The sequence below is a fragment of the Lotus japonicus genome, chromosome 4 (genome assembly GCF_012489685.1).
Source record: "Lotus japonicus ecotype B-129 chromosome 4, LjGifu_v1.2".
Taxonomy (NCBI): Eukaryota; Viridiplantae; Streptophyta; class Magnoliopsida; order Fabales; family Fabaceae; genus Lotus; species Lotus japonicus.
The window spans coordinates 34,606,485-34,626,621 of record NC_080044.1 but is presented as its reverse complement, the minus strand read 5'-3'; the positions used below and the strand labels follow the sequence as shown (position 1 = coordinate 34,626,621).

Below are 20,137 nucleotides of genomic sequence, written 5' to 3'. Positions count from 1 at the left end.
TACAAAATATTCTTTAAATTGTTCTTATTCTGATTGAACACTAATAGATAAAGTATGATGTTTATAGACTTTAGAAACGCATAGAACAACCATTTGCATAACCTTTTAACTAACAAAATAAAAAAGGACCTTTATGTAAGTCTTGAGATTAATCTTTTATATATATATATATATATATATATATATATATTTTGTTTATTTCACACGTAAACAAAACTACATAAATAAATAAATGAAAGATTACATTAATAATTGAAATGAGTTTAAAAAATAAATAAATAAATAACTGAAATGAAAGACTAATGACTTGGTCAATTTAACTAATCTGTCTTTTTTTCGATCAAATCCTCGAAGTTTCAGGTCCTTCCAAACGGATGTAATCATACATAACTCCTTCGAAAAGACCTTCACCTCTGGATTGCCTGAGATAGATTGTGTTCTGTCCTTGTACCAATAGATGGCTAGGTACTTCAATGCTGTAAGGCCAGTGCAATCCATGAATTCCATGCCTTGCAATTGCATTGTCTAGGCCTATTAATCCCGTAGAGAAGAGTGGAGTAAGAGTCAAAGGATCATTCACTCGAACCTAAACAACCATCTCAAATATTGTAAGTTAAATAACCTCAGCGCATGTTAGGATACACGGTAGAAAACGACAGTGATTCAAAATCATGGTGGATAGAAGTAATTTATCTTATCTTTTACTTTTGTCAACGATGATTTTGTCTTTCCCATACTTTTCCTTTGTGTATCCAAGCATGTCAGTCATGGAATTATAAAGACTTTTATCACTTACCATCAAGTTAGAAGTTGTGGCTTCGGCCAAAGCAAGTTGTAGTGTGTAGTTTCCACTTATAACAACTAGAAGATGAAATCTAATCTCCCATGTCGTTGGCTGAAATTTGCCATTTACATTCCTAAAAGAAATTGATATGCAGAGTCAAAAACCATTAAATCTTTCAACAATCAATAGCAGAATCATTAGATAAAAAAACTGATTATGTTACCTGGTTACTTGAGCGTAAAACCAATCTTTGCTATAATTACTAGCACCAACATTGAAAACTAGGTCCCCCTTAGGATATAATTCACTGTAACGTCTCCACAGACCATATTGCCTAAAGCTGTCAATGAAGAAATACACAGTTAAAAAGAACACAAAAAAAAAGTATGAGTATCAAATTAAAAGCATAAGCAATTCTGGGTTGAGATTTGGCTAACTTGTGTTTTGGTTTCCCAACGAACACTCGGTTAATGAGGTTAGGATAAGGATCTGGTACATAAAACTCTGCCGCGGAGCGATCTGGAATGCCGATTTCCCATATGGTAGGTCCATTTCTTGGGGGATTGAACATTAGTGAACCCAATTGGATCACACGTCCTACATTACAAACATATCAATGAGTAGGGTTTAAATTTTGTTGGGAATAACTAATTCAGTATGCTTGTGTAGTTGTGTTGTAGTGTTATGCTTCATGGTTTAACTGTTAGGAAGCAAATTAAGAAAAAATTGTACCTGGTGTGATGTTTATATTGGTGGTAAATTTGTAATCACCAAAGATCCCAGGTACCCATGCATACAAATTGTAGTCCCCTGGTACAACATTTTTAATTGAGAAGCGGCCATTGTTGTCAGCTTGAGTCCAGAATTGGTAACCCTATAAACAGTGTTAACAAATTATTTTCAATTTCACTGGACAATATTTTTTTTAAGAGTTAAGAAAAGTAAATTTCATTTGCTGCAATTAATATATACCTTGCTTTGTCTTTGCCATGATCCAATGTCTCCAGGAAGAGCCAGACCAACATAAGCATTGTTGGCGAATGCAGATCGCCCTCCATTAATGTACCTGATGATTAAGTCAAGGAAATTGAGCTCCCTGGACACATGAAAAGAGGTAAAGAAAAAATGGATAATGCATATGAAAATGTACCGGTCTTGGACTAGTAATGTTCCTTCCACTGTTCCTCTTTGATTGGGTTGGAAATAATCAATTGATTTAGGGAAATCATAGGGCCAACTATTGATTTCAGCAGATAGCTACATGAAGCAAATGTAGAAGAAAAAAATCAAACTAAGTTCTAATATAAGTATACTTATAAAGGGTAAATTTGAGAGAGGTTATGAATAGAACCTGTTGTGCAGCATTAGTCCATAGTGCTTGTGAATCATGTCCATTTGGAACCGAGTTTAGATACACAAAAAAAGGGCCATAAACTTTGTTGAAGGGCTCCCCTTCCTGAAATGCCATGGCTACCTCCTTCCCCGCATAGTGGTGGGTAAGAAGTATCTATGCACAAACAAAATTTACTGAATTTGATTGGAAGGAAAATCTGATGCAACTAGTGTTTTTACCCGTGCGTTTGCAGAGCGAAATTTATCATTGTGTTAGTAGATGTATCAATAGTCAATGCATTAATTTAGAAAATAATTGACATACTAAACACTTTATGCAAGCGCTAACTATATATGGAATATATCAGAAAAGACTCATATGGTTGATTTACTTTTTAAAAAGTTAGCACATATAGAAATGAAAGATCAAACAGACAACAGTGATTACAAAACATGGTTTTGGATTTCACAGGTTTTGGACTTACATTGAGGGTGACTGGACCAACATGAGACGTAAGACCTTGGTGGGTTGGCCCACCATTACGGAACTCAATACTTGGTGTTATCATCCAGAAGCCCACGGACTTATTGCTTGCTGAGTCCATGTTAATCCACCCATGAAGTCTGTTGTCTTTGCTCTCACAAGAGTATTGATATTTGTCATCCACCTACCATTTCCACCAAAAAATATAAGGGAATTTTCAATTAATTAGAAATTAAATGTAGCAAATATAAATAAATAAACTAATAAGCCTGTGGTGATTGAAACTGATCAAGAGTGAAAAAACATAGAGAAAACATGTGATGTGATGAAATTAATAAGATTGAACAAAAAAACAAAGATTGATGTACCTCTCCTTTCAGTTCTGGATTACTTGGATGAGTTATGAGAACAGCTTCATCATAATCAAGGCGTTGCCCTGTAGCTCTATCTTCTGCTGTTGGCATCACTCTCTGCCTATCATCTGCTATAGCCATGTAATGGAACCTGTGTCATTGAGTTTTCGTCATTTTAGGCCTAAATTTATGAATAGTGACGAATACGGAAACTTTGTGTTGTGAAGTATGATATGATTTCTACATGTTTCAATAATTTTTTAATTTAATTTCACTTAAATATTTAAGATCATAGTTACAAAGAAAACGCTGCATGCATATAATTATATAAACATCATAGATAGAAAAGAAGTGATCAAGGTTTGCATTTTTTACTTACCGGTCTTGTTGTAGCCTGAAAACAGACCTAATGTGATCAATCTCCAGTGCAGGAAATTTTTCGGAACGCTTAAGTATAGCATAAATGTATAATCCTGAAGTACCTCTGCGTAAAATATACCTGCATATATATACAATTGAATGCATATTTCATATTTCATCATGAAGATCTATCTATACGAAATGTTTTTACAAAATGATTTAAAACATAATTTTAGGACCAAATAAAACTCACCTTAGGTCTATGTTCAAGGGTATATTTGATCTGTCCATGTTCCATGTGCTTGAAAATGAAACCTCTACTTGATTCTCATTTTGCTCTATAACAGAAAATTTATCCCCACTGAATCTGCAAATTAAGTAGAATTGGACCAATAATTAACAAATAATCCATATGGTTGTTAGTTGTTAATGATAACAATGGAGAGAAATTTACCCCAAATAGTTGGAATCATTCCAAACAATGTCAAAGTACCTGCAAACACGAAGGTGCTAATTAATTCTGTCAATTAAACCATGAAATAATTAAACTCTATGCCTCCATATTTAATTCGTTTTTCCTATTCAGAAAATCACACTGAAAATTTTAGATAATTTTGTGGAAAAGGTGATGATGTAAAAGAAAAAAAGTGAACACATGCAATTAATGACGTGGTATATATATACCCTCTATTTGTATATGTGTTGCGAGCTTCAAGCACATTATCTATTCCATTGTATGATATTCCAATGATATTGCCATCCGGTATTGACAAAGTGACCCCAATGATGCCGTTTTCCATTGTCGCCTGAAGATGAAACCCGATTCATTGTTAATATATATTTATTTTATTTTAATAGTTGATATATATAGGTCCATTGCTTGCACAAATTAAAGAACGATTCAAAATTAGAAAGACCAATATCGTTAGAATTGGAGTAATTAATAAAGGGGAGATTACCTGCTTATTGTTTCCTACAACAAGTTTGACTTCAGGATATGCTATGTTAGGACTGTTGATCTCCCTTGAACTCCTGCACTTGGAAAAAGAGTGTGTTCAAATTGACAAACTAGGAGGATTTAGTCAATCAGCACTCTATTGTAAAAATAAATTATAAATATTGTAAGAAAGTTAAAATCAAGATTATTTTAAAAAAGCTATTTAAATAAAGGAGAGAGGAAATAAAAATTGAAAACAAGGAGGATTTAGTTGACAAAAATATTCTTGAAAAATCATAATATGACAACAACCCAAATAATTTGTTACACAAACACAACTCTATTATCAAAAAAAATTATACAAATCTCTATATTTTTTTTATACATCGAAAAATAAATCTATATTTTTAGACACATAAAGGTCATTATTTTTTAACCTTAAACAATTTTTTTATAGGCAAATGTTAGGGTTAGTTGTTAGTAAATTAGAAAATTCCTTCAAATTTCCCTTCCAGGATTCGAACCCTGGACCTTCCCCTTCCCAACCCTTTGAACACACTCTAAAATACCTCCCCTCCTCTAATGAACCAAACAATAAATGAGTTATTTATCCTCACCTGCCCTCCACAGTGCTCCTCCGAACTAAACATAATTTTTTCGAAAATATTAAATTTAATATAATATTTATTTATTCACACCTCAAAATGAGGTGGAATGAGGTGGAGGAAGAGAGAGATAGGAAGAAAAGAAAAAGTAAGAGTGAGAAAGTATAAGATGTTATAGATGATAAGAGGAGAGAGATAGAAATAAAAATAGGTGGAAATGAAGTGTATAAAAAAAGAGGTGTGTATATATCATTACCCAATTTAATATTATAGAAAGCTGAGATTTGAGAAACAAACATTGTCAATAGATTGGCTTTCTCTACATAGTGCCCTCCACAGTGCTCCTCTGAACTAAACATAATTTTTTCGAAAACATTAAATTTAATATTATAGAAAGCTGAGATTTGAGAAACAAACATTGTCAATAGATTGGCTTTCTCTACATAGTAGTATGAATATCTCTCCCATCACTTCCCCTCCCCTTAAAATCCTTATTTTCTCCTTCCCTCGTTAAAACCAAGCACACCATGCATATATAGAAGAAAGTGAGGAGAGTAGCTTTGGTAACATTTAAGTACGTAAATGTCAATAAGATACTACACATATGAGGAAAGAACCTAAATGAGGTCCTCGCAGAGCAACCGGCTAGGAAGAAACATTGCAGTAATTCAAACAACAGGACAACGACGACAGTTTTCATGGTCGTATCCATAGTCTTCATATCATGCTATATGAACCTGCACAATCAGATTGCAGCTTCAATTGATAAGAACATATATACAGCAACGTAAAACCAAAAAAAAAAAAAAACAAATTAAAGGGCATTCACCAATTTGTTCTGCCAACGTTGATTGAGATCTCCAAAGAAGTGAGCAAATTAAAAAGATTAAAGAATAAGAATGACTGGTTTGTGTTTTTGGTAGCTTCTTTTGAACTGTGGAATAGCATACTTATGCACCTTAATTTGTGAGGATAACGCCAGAAATAATAAATGGTAGAAAATCAGATATGTATCAGTTGATGAGAACGAAAGATATAAATCGAATTTATGATGAGATAATAAGGTGCGGGTGATGTTAAAAAAAAATAAGGTGCGGGTGAAAAGATATGGAAATAAAATAAACCCAAGACGGTTAAACTTACACTTTTTTTTTTTTTGGGGTGACTTACCTCACTTTTTTTTACAAACTTACCTCACTTTTATTTAAAAAAAAAAATACCTCACTTTTATTGGTGACTGGTTAAACTTCCACACCTTTTTTTTATAAGGCAAAAATGTATTAATAAGAAGTACAAGGGGTACTCTAAACTACCACACCGTATCACCTTGGGCACTAATCTTGTTTTTCTTCACCTTCCCTGGAACTGTTTTTTTTTTATTCTATTTGTATTTGCCAGTAGGCTCTCCTCTGGCTCTTTGTTCCTTCTTGCTCTGTCTTTGTACTGGTTGGGGCACTCATTGTGCCCCTTATTTAATATATTCATTTAGCCTTATAAAAAAATTATCAGATCTAAAAATCAATTTAAATTGCATAATTTTTTTAAATTAAATATTATTTTTCAACCCCTACTTAATTAATCTTTTTTTTTACAACAGAAGTTATTGGATAAAAAAGTGATGGGAACAATTTAATTATAATTTACGAATAATTCGATTTATTTAGTGAGAAAATCTTGGGCTGTAATTGATTGAAGATTCATTCCAAAAATAATTATTTTATACTAATAACTTTTATTCCCTTCAAAAAAAAAACTTTTATTGATAGAATATTTATTTTAAAAATTAATCATATTTAATTTGATTTTATTGAGATATGGAAGTCCATGCCACGTACTAACTCCGTAAGAAAAAAAGTTGATAATCACGTAGCGTCAAGAGCATAAATATTGAGTACTCATAGTCTAATTGTTTTGGTAAAAAAAAAGATAATTGTCAAATTAATAATTAAAAGTTAAAATTAGAGAGTGGATTTAATATTTAAATTAAAATTAAGAAATTATTTTTTTAATAAGCTAAAAAGAAGATAGAAACAGACAAAGCCAGAGTGAACCAAGGCCAAGTAATTATACAGCTACAAAACCCCACCCATCAAAATTCAAAACCATCCCAAACCAGACATAATCAGACTTCACTAATACATAAGCAAGGATCCATCGTCCACTGAGGAAAGAGCATCGGAATTCCCTCATCACCTTCGACGAATTCCACAACCAAGCCTTCCATTTAATCAAATCCAATACATTTTTCCACTCTCATTATTGAACACCAATTTATTATACGCAGCACCCAAATGCTCCACACCACCGCATCCCATATCGACCACCAAATATGTTGCTGTCTTGCTTTCCAATTCCCCTTGATATGTTGCAAGAAATGCATCCAACTCTCACATAGGAGCACAATTGAAAACCCCAACCAACGACAGCAGGGTACTAGATTGGTAATATCCTCGAGCAAGAGAAAAACACATATGGTTCAACGACTAAACGGGAAAAATGAAGATAGGTGGTTAGAAGGGAAACAGATCCATTCAATTGTAAAATAATTCGATCATATGAAGTTACGGGAATGTATCTTATGAGAAATGTGATTTAAATCTCAACTGTTAGATCTAAACTTGAACGATCCGGGTTAAAACATGAAGTCATGTGACATTTTTAAAAAGTTGCATGACTTTTTTAAGTTAGCACATGACTATATTAATTTGTTTTAATCTAGATCGATCTGTTAAGTTCAAACGCCTCAATCGTCTATCTTGTTTTGAATAATAACAATTTTCAAGAGTCTTTAAATACAATCTAATGAATTCTTGTTGTTCACTTTTCAGGAACAAATCAATTTGCTTACTTGTTACATCTTGGAACTTCATATGAATTGAATTCCCAAGAAAACAAGATTAGTCAAAGACTAAGAACTTATGATCTACTAGTTTGTCTTGGATTTCACATGAATTGGAATTTGGGATAAACAAGCACAGTCTAAGTAATTAGTCTTCTGCTTAGACGATTCCTTTAAGAAAAACCATATCTACAAGGATCGTCTACAAAAGGAAAAGACAAAGCTCAAGAAGGTACATCATCATCTGACTCTACGATGAAAAATGAGCTTAGGAAGAAAGTTGAAGATCGTCTCAAGAGGAGAAATTTCCAAAATCTGAAAGTATGATTTTTCAACGGGAAAATTTTGATCACAACTGAAAAGAAGACAAGACAACACCCATCAGAAAGAAGAGTTGTCAACAGAAGATCAGAAGACCTTCTAATAGAAGAGCAAGATCGTCTTATGGAGAAAAATTGATCGTCTGCAGAAGGAAGAAAGGAGAACTTGCAGAGGAGGATCATCGTCCAACTCAAGCTGGCCAACCAGAAGAAATTGTGTTCAGAGAAAGCAAACATCATGTCAACATGGAAAATATCTCTGACAACACAGTGGAGAGAGAGGTCAAAGTGCAAAGCTTCACGCAGCCATCATATGCACAATGACCAATGGAAATCATTATAACCTTCAAACTTAAAGGTTTTACTCTTTCTCTCTTTCCTTATGAATGAGATGAAGTCCTTCGTCTACTGACATATCATCAACCCATCCATTTCCTAAGGAAGAAGCTTCAAGTCACTTTTGCCTACTACCATCGTCTGCATAAAAAAGGCAAGGAAGGATATCTGTTGAAAGGTGAAGAGTTGACGCTACTCACTGACAGACTACCTCATCCTCTTATCGAAGAAACTCCACTAGGAAGCCAGTCAAATAAGTCTTGACATCTGCAACTGCAAGTGATCTGACACTACACGGTGACCAAGGCTGAAGGCACAACCCTCCATGCATCAACAAGTTGTTTGGTCATATCAACGGGTAAAGCTCCGACCTATGCTTAAGAAAATTGCATATTCCAAAGCATTAGGTTTGCATCGAGCTGTACCACTTCATCACGTTTACTGACTTTAGTACCGTTCGATGCAATGATCATAATTTATGTGAAGACCAACCAACGACTACATCTCTACTCATAGAAGACCTGGAGCTATAAATACCAAGACTTTAAGACTTCACAAGGTGGCTTTTGCAATTCCAAACACCATATTTTTCAAGAATTGAATTGAGATTCAATCAGAATATCATAAGCCAGTTCAGTTCTTCCAAACAGTCTCTAAAGATCACATCTTTAACGTCAGGAGAAAAGTCTAGAGGCTGGAGCTCAAACAGAAACATATTCATCAGCCTCTGCAGCAAGGAGAAACGCACTTAGGAGTCAAATCTTTTATTTTCTTTTTGTTGTAAAAGAACATAAAGTAATTCTATAATACTTTATAGTTCTTCGCGCTCCATAGTACTACTATCACTCTTTTGAGAAGAGATTGAGAAAGATCACTTAGGAGAAGTCCTTCTAATACTTGGTTATGCCTGGAGAGGCAGTGAACAAAAAATACTCAATACCTAGAGAGGCAGTTATGAAAGAATACTTAACTGCCTGGAGAGGCTGTAGCATATAATACTTGCAATGCCTGGAGAGGTAGTTATAAAGAATACTTGTTCTGCTTGGAGAGACAGGGACAAAGAATACTCGTTTTGCCTGGAGAGGCAAAGACAAAGAATACTCGTTCTTCCTGGAAAGGCAAGGACAGAGAATACTCGTTCTTCCCGGAGAGGCGGGGACAAAGAATACCTGTTATGTCTGGAGAGGCAGAGACAAATAATACTTGTTCTGCCTGGAGAGGCAGGGACAAAGAAAACTAAATGTCTGGAGAGGCAGTTCGGAAATAATACTGATATGCTTGGACAGGCACGGACAAAGAATACTCAATGCCTGGAGATGGAGCTTGAAAAGTAATACTTGGCTTGGAGAGGCTCTAAGAATACTCAACAGTCTAGAGAGGCTGTAACAAATAATACAAGGCCTGGAGAGGCAATGATACTCAATGCGTGGAGAGGCAGTTGCTAAACAATACTCTTGCTTGAGAAGGCAAACTTAAAAATATTTGTAAGGAGAAGTCCTTGACACTCAGCCTTAGTGATATTTCGGTGCTGCCGAGGACTGGACGTAACCCTAGATGCTTGAATTGTGCCATCCCAGGGGTTTGATTTGTGCCATCAAAAAACATGGATTTTCGAACGATTAAGAGCATAGATGCTTGAGCGGTTATCATTTGGTGCAGCAAAAAAGTGAGAGCAGAGAAAGGAGTCAATGAACACCAACATTTTAATCCTGGTCCACCCCCTGAATGATAGGGTTACATTCAGTCCTTGACTATACTAAGATTTCACTAAGCACTGAAGGTATGAAAAACGGTAGAAAGGGGGGTTTGAATAACGTTTTCAGTACAAAACTACCACCTTAAAGATTTTGACAAATCTTTCGAGAACTTAAGTGCTAAAGATAAGAGATAGAAAAGCACACAAGGATTTTATCCTGGTTCACTTGATAAATCACTCAAGCTACTCCAGTCCACCCGTTAAGGTGATTTCTTCCTTCTTAGAATGAAGGCAATCCACTAATCAGGTAAGAGTTACAACTGCACTTGAAACCTACAAGTGACTAACAATTACACTGACTTAGCTCACACTAAGATTCACTCTCTTAGTCTTCTCTAGGATCCGATCAACCTTGATCTCCTAAAGGAACTACCACTAAGATTCACTCTCTTAGTCTTCTTAAGGATACTGACCTACCCGGTCCCTTAAGGAAAATCAAACAACTGTTTGAGGTTGGTGTTTACAAAGGTTTGCTTCTAAATAAGCTGAGTGTAAACTAAATAAATTACAAGATGAAAGAAAGCTTAGAATATTTTTGAATATGTCTTGCGCGTGTGTATTGCTTCTTGCTAGTTTCTTCTCGCCGCTTCTTTCAATCTTCAGCCTCTATATATACTCCAAGGATTAGGGTTGAGCGTTGCATGGGAAATGCTACCGTTGGAGGGCAGTTCTGGAAAATCCAGCTTCTGCTGTGGCTGAGAACGTTAGGTAGGTCGTCAGGAAGGTACACTTGCTTTTGTACTTGGATAGCGACTTGACCTTTTAACCTAGGAGACTTCTGATCAGAGGAATACTTCATATTGGAACTTGTGAAGCCGGTTGATCAGAGTCAGAGGGAAAGCACAGATCCTCTGACCATTGTATCTTCTGATTCTGAACTCAGAGGGAAGAACATGGCCTTCAGAGTTTCTTGCTTCTGGACTTCAGAGTTTCCACTATTCAGCTTCTGGATCTTCAGAGTCTTCTACACCATCAGAACATCTGAACCTTCAGTGTTTCTTGGTTATCAGAACTTCTGGATCTTCAGAGCTTCTAGCGACTGAGTCCACATCAGAGTTTGTATAGCTTCAGAACTTCTGAAGCTTTTCCACTGTTCATACTGAACATGGTGAATGCGAAAGCGTTGCTTGGGTTACCCTTTATACACAGTGCTTCTGATTTGTGTGAGATTGAGTTGAGGTCAGAGCCTGTAAATAGCACACTCAGAAAAACACGTTAGAGTACCACAATTGTTCATATCAAAAGGTTAACTTGTAATCATCAAAACATAGAGTTGTACTACTAGATCAAAACTTGATCTTACAAGCACAAGTATCAAGGACTTCTCCATACAAGTATTATTGTTCATGCCTCTTCAGGCAAAGTATTCTTTGACCACTATCTCTCCAGGCATTAGAAGTATTCTTTTGCCACTTCCTCTTCAGGCATTACAAGTATTCTTAGGACTTCTCCTTACTAAGTACTATCAGGACTCCTCCTTACAAAGTATATAGGACTTCTCCTTAAGCAATCTTTTGCAATATCATTTTCCTCTACAGATATCTCTTCTAGAAAGAGTGATGGTAGATAGTAGATACAACTTAGTCAGTGAATCATAAAGTATTGTTTATCAGTTTTGACTCTATGAGTATACTTTATGTTCTATTACACGAGGGGTGTCAAAGCGGGCTCGACCCGCGGTCTCAACCCGCAAGCCCGCAAAAAAGGGGTGGGGCGGGCCATAAAAATTGAGCTCGCAAACCATGTGACCCGCTCCCGCCCCATCCCTCAAACTTGGCGGGCTAATCCACAGCAGGGCGGACCAACCGACGGGCTATTTTTGCTCATATTATGTTGGCTACCACTGCTCTAAGAAGACCCACTGCAACTTGTGTGCAATATTTGTTATGGCTCAAATGAAACTTCACTAGAATGGCTATGGAACTACTACTTTGTGTGATAAAATCTGGAAATTATATCACTGCCATCATAATTTGCGCTACTAACTTCACTACCATCCACTACTACATGTCTAGATTATAACATTTCCATATCCTCCTTTCTTTTCTTTATCAACATTATCGGGCATATTTGGAAGTTAGTAGTTAGTGGCTACTGGCTAGTACCTGAATTTCTATCTGCAGTGAAGAAATTTAATACATCCAAGAAATAAAGTAGAAATGAAGGATTATAAAAACCATTATTTTGCATGTTATTTTGCTAGATAAATAACTAAGCTAATTAAAGGTAAAAAATGGTGGAAGCGGCCGAGAGTTTAACATAATAACATCAATGCTTTGAAGTTCAAAGAGAAAAAATCAAGAACATGTGTCATATTATAGAAAAAACTGGTGTGAATCACCATTTTATTGATCAAAAAATTGTTTTTTTAATGCAAATATCATTATTTTATTAATAAAAATGTTATTTTTCTCTTTTGTGCGGGCCAATCAGCAAGATCGCAACCCCGCCATTATGCGGGGCGGGCTAAGTTCTTCCAACCCGCGTCTCATGCGGGCAAGCCTGCCATTTACCCGCTTTGACACCCCCTACATTGAGAGATATGAAAAAGATGTAACTCTTGGGAAAATCTTCTCATCATGTTGAAGCAGACGGTGGAGATGATCTTTTCTGAATTGAGAACCGAAGACTTCTTTTCTTTTTGAACCCAAAAGCTCATTCTTGGTGAGCATCAAAGTTAATTCTGCAAGTCTTCAGATCTTCACTTTATACTCATGAATCTCCTGTGGGAGAAATATAGTCGTTGGAGCGTGTTCTTCACAGAGCTTCTAGTTGTTGGATCAAACAGTGCATTGTGTACTTGAGTCAGATGCATTGATGGCATAATACTGTTTGATTGAGATCTTTTTCCGAAATGATGTATTCTATTAGCTAGTAGGTAGCATAGGTCTGAGCTTCTATCTGTTGGTGTATAGATATGGAAATGTGATAGTGACACCATTGTACTTTTCACCTTGCATTATCCTTTGTTAGAACATGTGAACTTGACTTGCAAGACTTCTTCAAGAAGCTATTCTGAGCCATTTTCCAATTGTATTGCAAGGATCATTCTTTAGACACTACAACTTTCCTTTTAAGATAGACTTTGATTCATTCAAATGATCTTCTTTCATTGCTCTTTTTGCTTCACTCATTCTTTTTTCACTCTTTTTGTTAGTCGTTTAGATAAAGATAACCTTTGACCAATCACTTGGAGTTTCTTCTCAAAAATGGATTTGTCCTAAAAGTATGTTGCCTGATGAAGATAGATAATAGTTGGCATCGACTTTACTCCATTTCTTATGTGAGAAAAAGAAAGAGGAAACTTGAGCTTATTGTCTTTGTTCTTGTTTCCTTGATCAATGTGATTCATAGTGTATCACTTGATTTCTTGCACTTGACTTTATCTTTTCACTTGTTAGAGATATATTTCAAATTTAGTTGGCGCTCATTCTCTAAACATTGCTTCCATTTGTCAGTCTTTGAGATAGACGATGAATGTAGACGTTGAGTGTACTCTTCTCTGACGATCTGATTGCTTTGATTGATCTTGCTGAAGTTGTCTTCAAGCTTTGACTTCTTCTTCTAAAGACGGTCTTGATGCTTTGACTTTACTTGCGCAGACTCTCTTGTAGCTTGTTCGTTCTTCTCTACTTTTTCTCAGATGATCTGGTAGATTTGACTTTCTATTGCTTGTGTGATATGCCTTGTAGCTTTGACCCTTCTTTACTGAAATGGAACTTCTTCTTTTATAGTCTTGTACTTTGAATATCAAACGGTAAGGGATGTGAGTCATGAATGTTGTTTTCCTAAAATATAATTCATGTGAGCCTTACGTTTATAGTCTTAAAAATTGTTATCATTCAAAATATGACAAATGATATATTCAGCATTTGAACTTAACTATATTGTATCAATAACGTCTCGCAAGACGGGACAATGATAAGATCACACCTCCTCATCACCACTTATAGTGTCACACAAGACGGGACAATGATAGGACCACACCTCCTCTTCACCACTTTCACTTAAGCCATATATGGCAAGTCAGTAACAACTTCCAATCCAATAGTCAATTTAGAGTAACCACATGTTATTCATATTATCAACCAGCATAAGTCAAATCAAGATAGACATACCAACTTGGACTGGGCGAGACCCCTGAGGCCCTCGCCCAGTGATGCTTGCCTCAGGGCGACGTGCGAGCCAAGGAACCGGGCCTCCCCCGAGAGGCCCAACCGGCCCACTAAGGATAATTAGGGACGCTAGGCCCAAGCCCTAGCCTATAAATAGGGGCGGTTACCAATTGTAAGGGAATCTTAGCTCATTTGATAAAGAAAAACTTGAAATTCCGTTACACTCTCTCTTTAAGCGGTTACACGCTCTTTCTCTCTCTAGATTCTCTCATTGCAATCCTTTCACTCTAGGTACTATACCTTCTTTCTATGTTCTTGGCTGGAACACAACTCATCAAGTAAATCATTAAGCAAGGAATAATTGCCTAAGCCCCAGAAAACAAAGACCTAAGCATACAACATTGCAAGCATACTAATATTTCAATCAAACGCCAATCAAATTAAACACCTTCATGCAAGACTCAAAGACACTCTATACTGAGTTACTCTTACCTTCGTGTGTAGTAGAAGTGCACAGAAGTTGCGAACCTAAAACAAAGAAACACAGCCTAATCAAAACAAGCTCTACTAGAAGCAATCAATCGTAGAACTAAACCTAGATCATGCATCGTCCCTAAGCAACGCGAGAAAGAATTTTCCCTCCTCCCCCAACATAGCCCACGGCCACACCCTAAATATAAGGTTTCCCAAAATTTTTCTTCGATCTAATTTAATTCCTAGGTAATCTTAGGTGATATCTAGGGCAGGGAAACTCTCAGAAAAATTTAAGGACTTGAAATGCGAATTAGGGGTATTTTGGTCAAGATTTAATGCAAAAAACTCAAAGTCAATATTTTTCGAAACTGATTTTAAATAGCGATAAACAAAGCCTTTAGCAACAACTAATCTCAAAGGCACTAGGCAAGATCAAGACTTTTTGAATCAAAATTCAAAGTCGGGGTAAAAATGGGCTTTGCAAATTTCAGATCTACGACGACTCGGTGAAAATTCGAGCGCACCGAAGGTAATTATAACATGTTGGGTTAGTATAGATAATGATTGAAAGAAGAAATCGAATTAAAATGACATTTTTGAATAAAGCTCAAAACTTTGAGCACATAAAGACATGGGAAAACCCAACAGAAAGAAAAAACAGAAGTAAGATTAAGCATCCTTACCTCTGCACCTACGCGTAGCTTCAGAAATCGCGACGATCGGGCAAGAATTGAAGAAAAGCTCTTCCTCTCTCTCTCTCTCTCTCTCTCTCTCTCTCTCTATAAGTAATCCTCGGCCACTCTTGGGAAGAAATGAGAGAAATCCTTTTTTTTCCCCTTTTTTAGGTGAGGGGAAAGTGCGAAAAATAGAGATTTTGCGGTTCCGGTCGCTCTGGTACTTTCATCTGTTGATTCTAAGTAAGTATTCAGCGACAAAATTCCAAAAATTAATTCGAGGTTCATTTTATTGAAGAAAATGTCTCAAACACAGTATGGGTCGATTTACGTCTAAAAACTACTTTTTGCAGTCGACGTCGGATGAAGAAACTTCATTCTGGAAAAAGATCACAAACGTCGAAAGAAATGAGGTATCGCAGATGGAAACTTCGTTAGAAGATCCAAATAGAAAAAATCTTTAATCAGGGTCTTAATTAAAGTCCTCGAGAAGATAAAGTCTAGCTTCAACGAACTTCTGGGAAGCAAAACCTAACATGCGTACAATCCAGAGTTTCGTATCGGAATACTGGTCATGGGAAAAATATCCTGAGGTTCTTATTTTTCCTTCAATTCTAAACTTCTCTTATACGGTGCTCTAGGAGCGGGAATAGCCTTTTTCAGACACTCTCGACCTTAGTCGGGTGCGAATATGGCTCGTGCTATCACTCAAAATGACTATAGTGTGATCCTTAAATATACTTTGAACTTTCTTCTTCATAACACTTGTCAAAACATCAAACACATAATCAAGTTCCTCTCACACTTACATAGAATCATATGCGTGAGTTGGAAATTAGTTAATTATTTAAATTCTAAAGTCGTCTTACAATAGTACCCTCCAAAAAGAAAGTTTCGTCCTTGAAACTTTAAGGCTCGGAAAATAGTTCAGGAAACTACTCCTTCATCTTCTCTTCTAGTTCCCAAGTAGCATCGCCCGTGACTTGGTTCCAAATCACCTTTAATAGAGGAATCTGCTTGTTTCTCAACTACTTGATCCTACGTTCCTCAATCCTCATTGGTGTCACTTCAAAAGACAGGTTGTCTCTAAGCTGGATGTCGTCTTCCTTAATAATATGAGAGAGATCAGGAATGTACTTCCGCAATTGTGACACGTCTTGCACGTTATAAATCTTGGACAAGAAGGGTGGCAACACAATATGATAAGCTAATAACCGACTCGCTCGATAATCTGATATGACCCAAAGAATTTCGGTGTCAGCTTCCTCGACTTTATCACTCTTCCCACTCCGGTAGTTGGTGTTACGCGAAGAAACACATGGTCTCCCGCCTCAAACTCTAAATCTCTCCGTCGTGTGTCAGCATAACTCTTCTGCCTACTTTGTGACGTCCTCATCTTCTCTTGTATTTGTTTCACCTTCTCAGTTGTTTGTTGTACTATTTCCGACCCAACGAGAAGATCTTCTCCTTCTTGAAACCAACATAAAGGAGCACCACATTATAATACTGGCATGGAAACTGTTGTTGTAAGTAAACTCGATCAAAGGCAACAACTCATCCCAGCTCTCTTGACTATCTAAAGCACAGGCTCGCAGCAAGTTTTCCAATGATTGTATCGTACTTTCTGTTTGTCCATCCGTTTGAGTGTGATAGGCAGAGCTCAACCTCAACTTCGTGACAAGCGCCTCGTGCAAAGCCTTCCAGAAACGCGAAGTAAATTTTGGATCTCTGTCAAAAACAATACTCGTATGAAATCGTACAATCTCAGCAACATACACCTTTGCAAGGGTCTTCACATTATACGTTGTCTTCAACGGTATGAAATGTGCTAATTTCGTGAAACGGTCTACAATGACCCAAATGGAATCAAATCTCTTCTCGTAGTTGGTAATGCGACCACAAAATCCATAGAGATACTGTCTCACTTCCACTTTGACACATCAAGTGACTGTAACATACCCGTAGGCTTTTAGTGTTCCACTTTCGCCTTCTGGCACGTCAGACATGCCGCCACAAACTCTGCCACATTCTTCTTCATACCTGACAACCAGAAATTCAACTTCAGATCTTGGTACATCTTCGTCGATCTCGGATGGATACTCAATCTGCTCTTGTGGCCTTCGTCCAGAATCAGCCTTCTCAGCTCTATGTCACATGGCACACAAACACATCCTTTGCAACGCAGTGTGTCATCGGCTCCTACCTCGAAATCCGGCGCTTTTCCCAAACTGATCATGCTCCGTTTCTCGATCAACTCCTCATCTAACAGTTGTTTCTCCTTGATCTCGCTCAACAAATCACTGGTGATCATCAACATCCCAAAACTCAATCTTCCAGGTGCACTCGCATACTCAAACTCAGGTCGCGAAAAGACTCGATAAGTTCCAATTCCTTAATCATCGGTGAGGAAACATGAATCGTCTGGCGACTTAGAGTGTCTGCTACTGCATTGGCTTTTCCTGGGTGGTACAGCAAGGTGAAATCGTAGTCTTTGATGAATTCCATTCAACGCCTTTATCTCATATTCAGATCCTTTTGGTCGAACAGGTACTTCAGACTCTTGTGATCACTAAAAACAGCGAAGGTGCTCCCATAAAGATAGTGTCTTTAAATTTTAATTGCAAACACAACAACCGCTAACTCCAAGTCATGCATAGGATAGTTCTAATCATATATCTTCAACTTCCTTAAAGAATAAGCAACAGCTGTTTGGTGTTGCATCAACACACAGTCCAACACGTGGTACAAAGCATCGCAGTAAACCTCGTAAGGTTCCTCCTCTTATGGTAAGGTTAGAACTAGCGGGGTCGTCAAACGCTCCTTCATATCTTGGAAACTCTGTTCACAATCCTCTATCCATGCAAAAGGTTGGTTCTTCCAGGTGAGTTTCGTCAATGGTCCTGCAATCTTGGTGAAGCCTTCAATGAATCCTCAATAATAGCCAACTAAACCGATGAAATTCCTTATATCCGTCACAGTCTTAGGGCGCTCTCATGCAGTTACATCTTCCACTTTAATGGGATCCACATCAATGCCCTCCTTTGAGATGACATGTCGTAGGAAGTTTACTTCTTCAAGCCAAAATTCACACTTTGTTGCATTAGCATACAACACCTTCTCCCGAAGAACTTGCAAAACTTGTCCTAGATTTTCCTCGTGTTCCTTTTGATTCCTAGAGTCGATTAGGATGTCATCAATGAATACCACAACGAAACGATCTAAGAATGAATGAACGATCCTATTCATATAGTCCATGAACACAACCGATGCATTCGTAACTCCAAACGACATCACCAAGTACTCATAGTGCCTATAGCATGTCCTAAACGCGGTCTTTTGGATATCGTCATCAAACCGTCAATCCCTGGCAACGTATAACGATTCTTTATTGTGGCCTTGTTCAACTGTCGATAATCCACGCAAAGTCGCGATCGCCCATCTTTCTTCTTCACTAGTAGTACTGGCGCTCCCCACGGAGAAACGCTAGGTCGAATAAAACCCTTCTTGGTTAAATCTTCGAGTTGACTCCTCAGCTCAATCAGTTCTACCGGTGCCATACGATAAGGTGCGACCGATATAGGTCAAGTGCCTGGGACCACATCGATGGTAAACTCCATATCTCTGACTGGGTATTCCAGGTACGTCTTCGGGGAACACATCCTCAAAATCTTACACAACGACTATTCCGTGTACCCCATTTTCCTTAGCCTCCATCACAATTGTAGACAAAAGGGAACTCAAAGCTCTTTTCTTCAAAGAGAGCTTCGAAAAGTACTAGTTCAAGAACTCGGCTAGTCCAGCATCGGGAAAGATAACTACCTTATTGGCGCAATCAAGAAGAACATGATGGTGGGACAGTCAATCCATGCCTATGATCACATCCAAACCCTTGAAAGGTAAACAGATCAAGTTTTCTACAAACTTCTTATCTAAGTACATCCAAGGACATTCCAAACATGCAGTGTTGGCCACTAGACTCTTAGAAGTAGGGATAGATACTATCAAGTCAAACAGTAACTTTGACACCTTTAGCCTTAACCTCATTGCACAAGCTAAGTCTATAAAATAATGTGTAGCACCAGAATCAAATAGCGCGATAAGGGAATTACCCGTAATCTCGCAGGTAATGCAGATCAAACCATCGTCTTCATGAGCTTCAGTTCTAGTAATCGAGTAGACCCTTCCACCAGCTGTAGGCCTCCTTGCCCCAGCAACATTCGCAGCAACCTCAACTTTAGGAATCTTGCACTCTGCAGCAGTGTGGCCTGGCTTATTACAGTTCCAACACGTCTTAAAACTATCAGAACAGTGGCTGGCATAATACCCCTTTTTGTTGCACCTGTAGCAAGTCACATCCTCTCGGTTCATCAATGGAGTTCCAAGTGCAAATGCATTCCTGCCCAAAGGATAAAAGGACCCAGAAGTTGTCCCTTTACCCTGAGGACAAACATAGGACTTCTTCTAGTAGTGCTTACCCTTGTCATTTCTTCCATGGTTAGTCCTCGCCGGACCTCCACTTCCTTGGTGAGACCTCTTCAGACCTTGGTACTTGCCCCTTGCGTTATCAATAGCTTCAACCTTCAGATACAATCAATATAAGAAGTAATCAAACTCACTCTTCCTCCGATTGACACCCCATCAATCGGTCTCAGAGTTCAAACATCTTAAGCAAGCAATCTACCCAAAAGCTCTGGTTTTCTCAACCAAAGCTCTAATACCACAAATGTAACGCCCCAATTTCTCAACTAACAAAGTCTAAGGACTATTT

At 37.4% G+C, this 20,137-nt stretch overlaps 2 protein-coding genes across 2 annotated transcripts; both read right to left on the bottom strand.

Annotated features, from left to right (window-relative positions):
* Positions 1-340: 340 nt before the first annotated feature.
* On the bottom strand, positions 341-7,170 carry LOC130712662 (uncharacterized). The gene is made up of 16 exons (XM_057562481.1): positions 7,097-7,170; positions 4,273-4,345; positions 3,998-4,119; positions 3,768-3,806; positions 3,567-3,680; positions 3,333-3,452; positions 2,969-3,104; positions 2,602-2,784; positions 2,136-2,291; positions 1,935-2,041; positions 1,757-1,850; positions 1,517-1,658; positions 1,222-1,381; positions 1,008-1,124; positions 797-917; positions 341-586 (listed from the first exon to the last, which is right to left on the bottom strand). The coding sequence occupies exons 1-16, from the start codon at positions 7,168-7,170 to the stop codon at positions 341-343; spliced, it is 2,004 nt and encodes a 667-aa protein (XP_057418464.1).
* A 12,057-nt stretch (positions 7,171-19,227) lies between these two features.
* LOC130712661 (uncharacterized) lies at positions 19,228-19,737 on the bottom strand. Its single transcript, XM_057562480.1, has one exon. It carries the CDS (start codon positions 19,735-19,737, stop codon positions 19,228-19,230), a length of 510 nt encoding a protein of 169 aa, XP_057418463.1.
* Between the last annotated feature and the right edge of the window lie 400 nt (positions 19,738-20,137).

Bases quoted from the DNA above. Each gene is read 5' to 3' on its own strand.
- LOC130712661 (XM_057562480.1), bottom strand. From the start codon at position 19,737: ATGAACCGAGAGGATGTGACTTGCTACAGGTGCAACAAAAAGGGGTAT.
- LOC130712662 (XM_057562481.1), bottom strand. From the start codon at position 7,170: ATGGGATGCGGTGGTGTGGAGCATTTGGGTGCTGCGTATAATAAATTG. The intron at 4,346-7,096 runs GTATTGGATTTG...TTCCAAGTGCAG, and splicing joins AATAATGAGAGTGGAAAAAT to GAGTTCAAGGGAGATCAACA. The intron at 1,382-1,516 runs GTACAATTTTTT...TTTGTAATGTAG, and splicing joins CAATATAAACATCACACCAG to GACGTGTGATCCAATTGGGT.